This window comes from Nanorana parkeri, unplaced genomic scaffold (genome assembly GCF_000935625.1).
Source record: "Nanorana parkeri isolate BGI_ZX_2015 unplaced genomic scaffold, ASM93562v1 scaffold453, whole genome shotgun sequence".
Classification (NCBI taxonomy): Eukaryota; Metazoa; Chordata; class Amphibia; order Anura; family Dicroglossidae; genus Nanorana; species Nanorana parkeri.
Genome location: NW_017306721.1, coordinates 466,929 through 478,991, shown reverse-complemented (window position 1 = coordinate 478,991; position 12,063 = coordinate 466,929). Strand labels below are relative to the sequence as shown.

Here is a 12,063-nt window from a genome sequence, read left to right as displayed (position 1 = left end):
GGTGATTAACAGAAGGTACCCTAAACCAAAGTGTAACAAACAAACTTGGTCTTCCTTTATATCGTTTTTTTTTTAAATTTGTGTGTAACCTACAGAATTTGCATTAGAATAGATGCTGTATAGTGTAATAAAGAAACTGTATACTCTGCTGTTTGAATGCTGGACTTAGACTTGTGCTGACAAAGTTTAATTCCTGCCCTGAATGCATTGAGCCAGACACCAAAGCAGTAACATAAAGCAGGAGAGGAATATACAGTGAATGCATTTCTAATACTGTATGATTTATGATTTGCACGGTTAAACTATTTATATACAGGACATTTGTGACAAAAAGATTAGCAGAAATTATTCTCATTCTTATACATATTTATTTGTCTTTAATCTTAAGCATAGTATCCCATCAATTAATGGAGAAAAATGTAAATAAATGTAATATTAGAAAATATGTATATTGAATAGGTAAGCTTTGCTTCCCTGGACTTCATGTTGAATACAAGATAACAAGGGACAGCACAGTCTTCAGCAGCAGTCCATGTACTAGGGCAGTGGTGGCGAACCTTGGCACTCCAGCTGTGCCAAAACTACATATCCCAACATGCATCTGCCTCTGGGAGTTATGTCTGTGGCTGTCAGAGCCTTGCAATGCCTCATGGGACTTGTAGTTCCAAAACAGCTGGAGTGCCAAGGTTCGCCATCACTGTACTAGGGAGAAGGGAGGACAGAGAAGCAGGAAGCAGGGGAATGGTTTACCTTGCTGTACCTGTGTGTTTGTGTAGACACACCCAGCTTTCTAGCACACAGAAGGTTGGCTCCATGGGACTCTGCAAGGGAAAGAAGCCCCCTAAACCAGGATGTCAGGGCCAGTGCTTACAAGACCAGCTGATTCTGCAGGAGACTAAGAGCGTGTAAACATCAAGGAACAGCATCTGTTGTAAGTGATTTTATCAGCATTTGAAATAGCTTAAAACCCTTTTGACTTTAATATAACTTTGATTTTCATTGTAAGACCTTGTGAGAGATGGGATAGTCTGAGTATATGCTAATCCTAGTGACCTGGAATATAGCTCTTTGTGCCAGGGCAATATATATAAAATTAAGGCCATTCAATAGGAAAGTTATCAAAAAAGGACAGAGAGGACAGAGAAGAAACGGAAGGCAGGATAGAAGACAGGAGGGTGCAGAGAAAACCAGGATAGTTGTCCTCAGAAGACAAATGTAGGTGGACCATTTAAAAGTAGGAGGACCTGCCAAGTAGGTGAAATTCCTGGGAAAGATGTGGATTTGGCCACATATGAAAATTCCAAAGACAGTTATGTACTCTATTCTAGGGCCCCCTACTACCAAAAGAGAGACACAGCAACTCATTGGAGTCATTGGATTCTGGAGGTAGTTCATATCACATATTGGACTGATCCTGAGGCCCACAGACAATGTACCAGGAACAACAGGCCATATTCCATCCTGCTAAAGAAACCATTTTGCAGCACTTGGCATAAGTAAGACCAATGATGCCATTCCAGCTGGATGTAGTGGAACATGGTAGTACCATATCCTGGAGTCTATGGCAGTCAAATGAAAATAAAGGTCAGCGGGAAATACCCATTGGGTTTTGGTCCAAGCAATTGACAGGGAGACAGACATGTCCCTAGAGAAGTATCTGTATGGGGCCTATACAGCATTTAACAAGGAAGAAACCATTAGAGGAAAAAACCCTGTCACCATCCATACTGAATTGCCAGTAGCAAGATGGAGATGAGATGGATGACCACTAGGGTAACTGTAGCTCATAATCAGACACTGATGAAGAGGAAGTGGTATCTTCATGAGTGATGGTGTATGGCAGGTGGGGATAAGAGAGACATCTCAAAGCAACTGGAATGGATTGTCACCTTTACCAGCACGTAGCCAAACAAAGAAATTCATGTACTGCAGCCATCCTGCATTCAAGAGGCTTCACATTTTGAGTTACATTCAGAAGGTAAGAGTTAGCATGGTACACTGATGATTTGGCCAAAGTGATTTCATCTGGGTGTCAGTAGACTTGCAGGAGAATGAGAGCATCCAGTCAGCATGCAGTTGAAGTTGAGTTGAAAGCCATGCTAATCGCTCTTCCGGAGTATTCTTCCTATGGTAATATCTACACTGACAGCTGGGCAGTCTATTTAAGGACTAACAATTTGGATGTCCACATGGAGGCCCAGTGACTAGATGATTAATAGAAAAGCAGTGTGGGGATGCAAGGATGTTTGGGACTTCATCTGGAAAGAAACCCAGTCCTGCACCATAAGAGTGTGGTATGTTCATGCACATGTGTCCCTTGTTCCCACTTTGAGAATTACAGATTGGCAGATGAGATCACAAAGGTGGCTATAGTTGTGCCTGATCCTGATCCTGACTTGATGAACCTACCCAATTGGGTTCACAAGCAATTAATGACATTTGGGGCAGAAAGTTACATATGAATGAGTGCAGCAGTGAGGATTGCCCATAACTAGGTAGATAGTATAACTAAAAATCCATTACAATATTACAATACTACAGGCAGATCTTGACCTTTCCTGTTGGGTCTTGCCATTCGTCAGGCTCCTCTGAAACTTTCCCTTTTTTAGAAAAAATGCTAGAGCAAAGTACAACCCAAAGGTTTGGCATAATTTTCTGTAATAAAATCATCAATGAAAATGTCAATCAATGAAATATTCCAAGAGTGCCATTAGCTCCAGAGTTGAATAAAGAAATATAGAGAACATAGAGAGTAGACCTAAACAGAAGCGTAACTGCTATTTATATACTTTTTACAGTGTATGCATATTTTAAAAATACAACTAACAGAAACATATTAACCTGCTAAGTATGAATATCTGTGTATACCAGTGTACCAGTGACACAAAATATTGCAGAAGTTCCTGTTTGTAATCATAATAAAGAACCCGAAACTCTGGCCCTCTTCCAGTGTCTGGTTAGCAACTGTGTTCTGCTGTCTGTTAGCATACAACTTCCATTTATTAACTTTCAATAATTTTTGAAGTTCTCTGTAGTGTTACTGACAATATCTACTACCATCCACCATGTTTTTTTGTAACTGATCCACTAACATTTTGGTATGCCCCAAATGACCATTGTCTGAAAATGCCTGACAAGAGCATGGAAATTTCTTTAAATCAGTAGCTTAGATTTTGTTGTTCCTCTGTTTGTCTTTTCTGCCCTGCATCCACAACCTGTCAATGTCAACTAACTCTGCCCATCATCTCGCCTTCTGTATGCCCAACATTGGACTTGTATCTCTTTTCCCATGTGCCCACCACTGCATGCTTTGGCTTTTCCCTGTATTGGCAGTACATCTTTCTGATTATCACTGCTTGCTATTGTACCCCACTTTCTTTCCAAAAACTACTACCGTTCTTTTCTTCTGCCCCTAAGTCTACTCGTGCCCATGGCATTAATCAGATACCAAAAAAAAAAACACTGGCAGGCTCCAGTGAAGTAATGCACAGTCTAAACTGCTATTATTATTATTAATAATAATAATAAACTGTGTATCAAATTATTTGTTATAACACATTTAAAAGAGATCTGTTCTGAAAGAATAGGTAGGTTGGCTTTGCCTGTAAGTTTATTTTTGGGGGCTTTAAATAGCTAAATGACACCAGGCTTTACATATAAAAATGTTATGTACTTTTTAGTAAATCAGCCCAAACTATGGTGGCACTGCAGCTTTTCCCTGGCTGAATCAAAGCATCATTTTTCCTGCACTCTGTCCTTTTTGACAAAGATTAGGGAGATGTGATGTCAACTGTACAGTTTTGAGGTCAGCATAGTTCATAGTTAGTCAGGAATTTTGTGATTCATACATTTAAAATTATATACACCTGCCCATTGCCAATGCAGACAGAGTGCAGGCAGAACATGGCTTTGTACAGGCTGGGCAGTACCTTGTGACCAGAAGAAATTTACTGAAGTTATACAGTAAGTCTTTTTTTGCTAAGACCTGGTGCCATAAGGCTGCTGAATTTCTTTTTTTTTTTCCAAAACATTTTTATTTTTCAATTAAAGGCAATAACAGTCAATCGTACATATTTTTTGACACAATAGATCAAGTACATACAGCTAACTTACTATGATCACCTATCACTACTATTGATTACCATCATGTTAAAAGGTGAGAGCATAATTTTCGCTAATTTTGACCATCTTTCGTGTCAGTTAGCTGTTCAAATATGGCACTCGCTGTATATTTAAACAGAGATAGAAACGTATCTTTTTCCTCTTTCGTGAAGATTATGTTGATAAACGGTAGCCACCTGTCATAAAAGGAAGCGGTTTTCTTATTATCTGTCAATAGCATTTCTGCGTCTAGTTTTTCTAACTGGAGCAAATATTTGATTAATGTGTTTCTGGTCGGAAGTAGTAGTGCCCTCTTCTGACCGTATAGAAGGTATGTGTAACCTGGAAGCGCGTTGCCTTACCAGGTTAGCCATCATTTTTCCAGATTTATTCCCGAATTTGTGAAATGTTAATTTAGAGTGGGAGTGATAGTACAGATGTTGTTGGGTGTTACACCATTCAAAGTCTAGCTTTGCTTTGGTCGACGCTTCCCTATGTTCTTCAGAGCCAGATAATGAGTATTGTATCTGCGCTAGGCGAAGAGATGAACTGGCTTTAAGAAAAGTGTGCCCTGGCTTTCCTCTTTCTGGTGGCTACGTATGCCATAATTCTCCCCATTAGCACCACCTTTGCGTTTTCCCAATATAAATTGGGGTTGTCTGTGTGTGCGTTGTTAAAAGATTCATACTCTCTCCAAGCTTCCACCAGCATATTTTTAAATGACGTTTCCGCATATAAATGCGAGGGGAAACGCCATATAAAAAAATCGCCCCTTGGAGGGGAAAGTTGTAGCTGGACTAGTATTGGTGCGTGATCCGATATGGCCATAGGATACATGTTGTGTCAGTGACTAGAGAGTCCACTGTCTCCGTTGCCAAGAAGTAGTCCAGCCTGGCAAAGGAGGCGTGGGCTGAAGAATAATGGGTTTACTCACGTTCCATGGGATTCCTGACCCTCCAGACATCCATGAGATTGACATTGTTTGACAGGTCTTGTAAAGGAGTATGATGGAGGGATTCTGAGCCCATGTTGAGTTTTGCTTTGCCCGTTCTATCCTCCTTCAGAACCATGACAGAATTAAAATCTCCCCCTATAAGTTTATGCGGATTATCATCTTGTATTATCCATGAAGTGATCTCCTGGAAGAAGGCGGCTGTCGGTGCATTCGGAAAGTATACATTGTATAATGATATTATTTTGTTATGTATCCTAAGTTTAACCCTCAATCTGCGCCCTCATTGGTCTGTTTCTACCTGATCCACTTTGTAATTTAACGATTTATTGAACAATATAGCTACTCCTGCCCTTCTTCCCACTGCAGGGGAACTGATGATTTCTCCTACCCACATTCTCTGCATTCTACCTATATCCTCCTGGGATAGATGGGTTTCCTGTAGCAGCACTATGTCCGCTTTCAGCTTTTTAAGATGGCGGAGGACCATAATGCGTTTGGCCGGGGATCTTAAGCCATTGACATTCCAGGAGATCACTCTCATGTTAGATTGCGGGGTAACTGTAAGAAATCACAGGGAAACATGTACAAAGTTAATATCATAGACCTTAACAAAGAGATAGGAATGATCATATTCACTAAGTAGAATGAATCTCGCCCCCCTAGTAGTGTTGACTCATGAGCCCATAGTGCCTCATATACCAAGATCACAAAAACGTAGCATGGAGTCTTATTAACTGTTAGCGTTGAGAACCTATTAGACATATATGTACCAATTCTGACTGTAGCGGTCAGCGGTCGTCGGTCAACAGGACCATAACCTTGGGTTTCGAAAGAACCAAACAACCAACAAAAAAAACATAAACCAATAAAATAGTGATACACATTTCGTGACTTCGCTTTTTTCCTTCTATAGCTCTACAGAGTGAGCTAAAGTGCTTCCGCTAGTCAATGGGCATAAACCCTGGGAACGTTTTGGTGGTTTGCAAATTTCCCCTGATCTCAGTCCTGACGTGGGAATAATTGTTATCAGATTTCTTGTACTGGTAATGTAGCTGTAGATTTGATTGTTTCGGTGTACCGCCTGCACCATCAAATTGTACAACACTATGCAGGACCACCTGTGATAACAATGACTATCGCTTGATGACGGTAGTGTCGCTTCCTATCACCTGGAGTAAGGGAGTTCGTTCCCATCCAAAAAGAAAAAAGGATGGGGGCGAGGAGGATTTGTATCGATCAGTTGTTTCGCGCCTTTAGTGCCCATTCCCACAAAGGAGCAGAAAGGATTGCCGATAGTTATTTCTCTTTTTTTTTTCCTCCACCTGCTCCCCCCGGCATAATAAAATCCGACGTACCTGTGACATGTAAATATGTGATGATAACAGGCGTCCCGGTTCAGGGCGAGTCGGTGGGCGTCATCGGTAGCCTGACCGCTGATTTCCTTGCTGGGGTGGTGGTGCGTTGGGGAGAGGAGACCTTCCACTCGACTTGGAATGCTTCTGGCGGGTCCAGTTTCTCCACGAATTTGAATGCTGCCTCGGGGTCCTGGAAAGCATGAGGAGATCCATCCTCTGTTTGGAAGCAAAGAGTCACCGGATAAGCCAGAGTAAATCTGACCCTCTTCTGGTGTAGGATAGAGCAGACTCTATTAAACGCTTTGCGTTTCCGGGTGACTTCTGCCGAATAGTCTGCAAAGATGAGGAGGCCATGTCCCTCCAGTTGTAGGTCTTTTTGGGCGCGAAATGCTTGCATGACCGCCAAGTGATCTGTATAGTCCAGGTAACGGGCTATTATAGGGCGCGGGCCCTTTCTCTCCTGGTTAGGAGGCCCCACTCGGTGCGCACGTTCCACCTTGCACCCTGGATCCAGGCCTAGGAGGTCCGGTATATTATTTGCGCAGATGGATGCTAACATCGACGGACGGTAGGACTCTGGTAAGCCTACAATCCTTATATTGTTCCGCCGAGAGCGGTTCTCAAGGCCGTCTCCCTTATCCAGTAGAAGTTGGATCTGTTTAGTAGCGGATTGGAGGTGAGATGTCGAGGAATCCGCTCCTTCCTCTAGGGTCACAATCCGGGATTCTGCCTCAGTGATCCTTTGGGCCTGGTGTAGCAGATCCTGTCGCAGGGATTGTATTCCCTTGCCCACCGCCTTGTTACAGCGTCCTGTATCGTGGGGCGAAGCAACTTGGCCACTTCCGCTGCTATTAGGCTATGGTCGGACAGAGCCGACATGTCTTCTTCTGAGGAGGCGCTGATGTCCCACATGTCCGGAGTGGCGGCCATCTTGGGCTGCGACTGGGGTCGTTTGCCATGGACCGGGGTATTTTTGCCGCGCGGGCCGGTTCTGCGTTTAGCAAGGAACTTGTCCATGCTCCTGGCGGTGCAGTTGCTGTTGTGGAGCGTAGAACGATTCGTTTGTGTTGCTGGGGTAAGATTTTATATCGGGTTTAGCCCTTGCTGTGCGGGAGCTCCTCATTCTGCGACCGCTACATCAGGCGCCGGAACCGGAAGTCTCTGGCTGCTGAATTTCAATTTAAAGCAGTTCTCTGTACTAAGAGGCATATTAATAAAGCAGTGAATACTACTTTAACTAAACTTTTACTAGTGGTGAATTAATAACTTTCATTTAAAACACATATGCCTGGAAGATTCACCTGCAGTAAATATTTGGTGAATCTCAGATTTACTGCTGTATAAATATGCTTCTAAATGTTTTAAATTAAGTCACATGTGTATAAAAGAGTAGCAGCCCATGCTGCCAATTGCAGCTCCCCCAAAGCTCTGACTGGTTCCCCCTGCTGACCTTTATGGATTACAGCACAAATAGCAATATGAAGGTCAGCAGGAGGAATCAGTGATAGCTGCAGGAGACCCAATATATCAACATTTACGGAAGTGTCGGTTTACCTGCCGACTTCACATGTAGATTTCTTAGATCAGTTGCGCAAGGAGCAGGAAAAGTGAGTATGTACTGAGTTATTATAGTGCACATTAACGTTATGTATGCGGATCAAGTGTTCACATTCTGTATACCTGTTTCTGGTCAGTGACTCTCGCACTCACTATGAATAAAATAAAACATTTGTAACCTGGGTACGTTAGCATAATATAATGTATTTTGGTTTAGCAATAGTATATCATAATATAAGTGATGGCTAATACTACTATAAATACTTTCAAATTGTGCAGTTTAATTAAATAAATAAGCAATCTGGAACATGTAGCTGGTTATTTTTTTATTTGTATCTACACATTCCCCTAGATAAAATTTGTTACACGACGGAAAGAGCTCACTCTCCCATTTAACCCACCCCAGTCACTAAATCTTCTATAATCTCCAGGTCTCAGGTAATACTGGCGTCCTCTGTAGTTGGGCTGCTCATAGAATATCCAGTATCCGTCAAGCACCTTGCAGGAATTAATATCATGGTGGTGGAATTTTTCGAAGACATGGGGGCAATCTTCAGTAAATTCCATCATCTCACCTTGAAAGTTATCTTTTTCTTGCAACCTGATTCTGTAAGAACCACCATACTAAAATAGAAAAATAAAACTGCATTAGGCTCAAGTCACAACACTTACATACCAGAATAGGGATACTTATTTTCAAAAATGTGATCGTTATTTTCAACTAAGTCCAATGAGATTTGAAAATAATAGTCACATGGCTAAAATAAAGATTGTTATCCTTGTGTTAAATCTTTGTGAATTAAACCCATTATGTAGTCTAATAATACTAATTGGTTGAATGCCATCATTTTATATATGATGACAGCTAGCTACAATATGAGATAATGTAAAGCATGAATAATGGAAATGAAAAGTTCTTCCTATGACTATGCTAGCTATCCATAATTCATCCCATAGCTTACCCAACACTTACAGATGATTAAATGTACACTGGCATGAATGACCAATCATCATCTGGCTGTAGCCCCCTGCTTGCTGCTTTGAGGGTTATGGAATCTCATGAAAATGGAACTCACAGATATTTGATATTCTTTACTAAATGCAATGCATTAATTTTGTTTAGGAACATACTCTAGACCTTTCAAATTTCACAGTGTAAGCTCTTCAGCAATTAAGATACAGGGCTCAATTCACTAAGCGTTCAATACCACATGACGTTTTACGGTAAAATAACTCATGTTTTATTTATCTCTTGAGTTTACAATGCACTAAACTAATTATGCATTATTTACTTAATTAGATATTTCTGCAAAGCATACAGTATTTTTCACCTATTTTTGCATTATTTTTGGCATTATTTTTTCACATGGGTGCACACAATTACAGCAATAACAATAAAAATGGCACACATGAACACTTGCACACTGCACAGGCTGACAGATGTTAAATACTGACTGCCCCATGCAAGTGCTATTTACCACATACTTTTTTTTAATGTGAATTCACTTTAATGTATTTCAGACGATATTTACCGCATGCTTTTAAAGAACAGTCGATAAATAATGCACATGTGAGATTTAAGTTTAATGAACTGAACATTTCATTATCACTATGAAAATAGTCACGTGACCTGAATATCACATGCAATAATGTTTAGTGAATTGACCCCAAAGACTTGTACAGCAGTGTTAGACTTAAGGAGGGTGGTGCTGCTGCTGCTAACAGTAGGATATAGCCGACAGTCGAAAAACTTCCCACTTCCAGATTTACTTTTTAAAAGTAATATGTAGGCTGACAGAGACGGGGCAGCAAAATGGCGAAAGGTCTGAGGTGTAAAACATAGATAAGAAGAGTCTGCAGGAACTTCATATGTACAGCCTTGAGTAAAGAAGGGAAAAGGGGATATGATTAATTTAACCCTTTAGATACATGAAAGCTGAGAATAAGGTACAGTAGGACATAATTTTCAGTACGGTGCTAAGATCAAGAACATGGGCACATGGCCTCAAACTAGCAGGAGAAATGCAAAACTAATCTTAGAAAGTATAATTTTACTGAAAGAGTAGTAAATGTTTTGATCAGACTTCCTGCAGAGGTGGTGAGCCAGTCAACAGTAACTATACTTACTTGGGATAAACATAGATCCATACTCAGACAAACGTAAATGTAAAAAATAAATAAATAAATGGCAGACTCGATGGATGACTTTTTCTGCCATTACTCTTCTATATTTCTTCATTTCTATGACATTGCTTTACCCAGCTGTCAATTTTATCCCCTGGCTTCCTGACTTTCTGATCCAGAAAAAGAATGCAACTTTTGATCTGCATCCATCGTCCAGGTCAGTGATTAAGTATTGTATCAGAAGGATTAGTATGACAGTTAGGCAACTCGAAAGCTCAGGAGGTCAGCGTTAGCAGCCAACAAATTTTCTTATGACAGGCTATGTTTAAAGCAGTAGAAAGAAAAAAAAGATTATAACAGATTATATAACAGTCAGTGACCTATAGCAAGCAATACAGTTTGTTATCTAAATCAGATAAGTTTAAGATGATTTTGTATTTGGTTGGCAAAGGTTGTTGGACTTTGAACATCATCATAGCTGTTTTCAGTGCATTTTTAAATAAACCAGATAATATTACACAAAATTAGTTTTTTAAAATATTTGTTGAAAAGCAGGGCTACAATTTGTATATCATACAGAACGTTGTCGATTAGGACCATGCCACATGGTCAGTTGTCAATTTTCTGCAAAGCATGGTACAATTCAGGAATGGTAGAGATCCCTCTTTCTAATGGTACACCATTAGTGAAGCTGGATTTCTGAAACCATGGATTAGCCCATTCTGATAGCATCTAATAGCCAACATTTATAGAAAACATGAATGATTATTTTGATACCATACCTGAGGAATAATGCGACAGGACTTAATTGAGTCATTATATCCCATCCAGTTTTGATAGTCTGGGTAGTCTCCACGTTTAAGGTAATACTGAAAACCTGTGTAACCTGGGCGCTCGTAAATTACCCAGCAACCATTTAACACTCGAGCTGAATTACATCGACTAAAAAAAGACTGTAAGTCACTATTGTCACTGTTACATTCATAGGAACGCCCTTGGAAGTCCCTGTCCTCATAGAAGATTATCTAAAATTGAAAAAAAAGGCAACAATTACACAAAAATGTATTACATAAAAAATCATATATATAAAATACAGCAAGCACAGCCAAGCTCAGCATCGTAGGGCTATAATTATGCCTTTATTAAACTGCACCGCCTAATATATGCCCAATTCTGATAGCTTATACCTAAAGCTTGGATGTATTATCAACTACAAAAAAGTGACCAAAAACAAGAAAGAAAACTTACTGTCCCCATGTTTTGCAGTATTAAAACACCTCAGCGTTTGGTGGAATATGGTCTGGCAGCCTCTTTATATAACACACGGACTGCTAAAGCTGCATAGAACAAACAAAACTTTCTGCCCAGTAAGGATAATGTATAGTTCTTTTAGCTGTATACTATGTTATCATTGTTTATTGTTTTTTCTGTGTTTTTGCTAAACAGTGACAGTGTGCATACAACTGTTTTTAACTGCCCTCACAATAGAATGCTGGCACTAAGATCAGTAATTGTACACAATTATTAGAAGTCATCATAGAAACTAGTACACCACACCCCTAAATTAAATACTATATCTACACAAAATGAGTGGGGCTTATAAGGTGACAATGCTTGAATGCAAAGGGATAACATTGAACAGCAGTACATAGCTGTTTGCCTTTCACAGAAACAAATTCACAAGGTAAAGATTTTTTTAAAGTTGAAGCAAACCTGTAACTTTGCCCACAGTAGGGAGGCGCCATAGACAGGCTCTGCTCACCTGTCTCATGGTTCAGCGCGTCGCGGGCGGCCCCACCCCCCCTTTTGGAGTGTCAGATGTTTAGATCAGTATGCGGCGGCCGGCGGGCCCCCCATCTTTGCGCCGGGAGTGTCGGATGAACCGACACTCCTGGCGCAGAGACTGGGGGCCCAATGACCGCTGGATACCGATCCGTTGCTATCCGGCGGCCGGCAAGTCCCACCATCTAT

The 12,063-nt window shown here is 40.7% G+C and overlaps 1 protein-coding gene across 1 annotated transcript; it reads right to left on the bottom strand.

The window, feature by feature from the left end:
* Window positions 1-8,316: 8,316 nt before the first annotated feature.
* LOC108790163 (gamma-crystallin 1-like) lies at window positions 8,317-11,863 on the bottom strand. The gene is made up of 3 exons (XM_018560377.1): window positions 11,855-11,863; window positions 10,875-11,117; window positions 8,317-8,592 (listed from the first exon to the last, which is right to left on the bottom strand). The coding sequence occupies exons 1-3, from the start codon at window positions 11,861-11,863 to the stop codon at window positions 8,317-8,319; spliced, it is 528 nt and encodes a 175-aa protein (XP_018415879.1).
* Window positions 11,864-12,063: the final 200 nt, after the last annotated feature.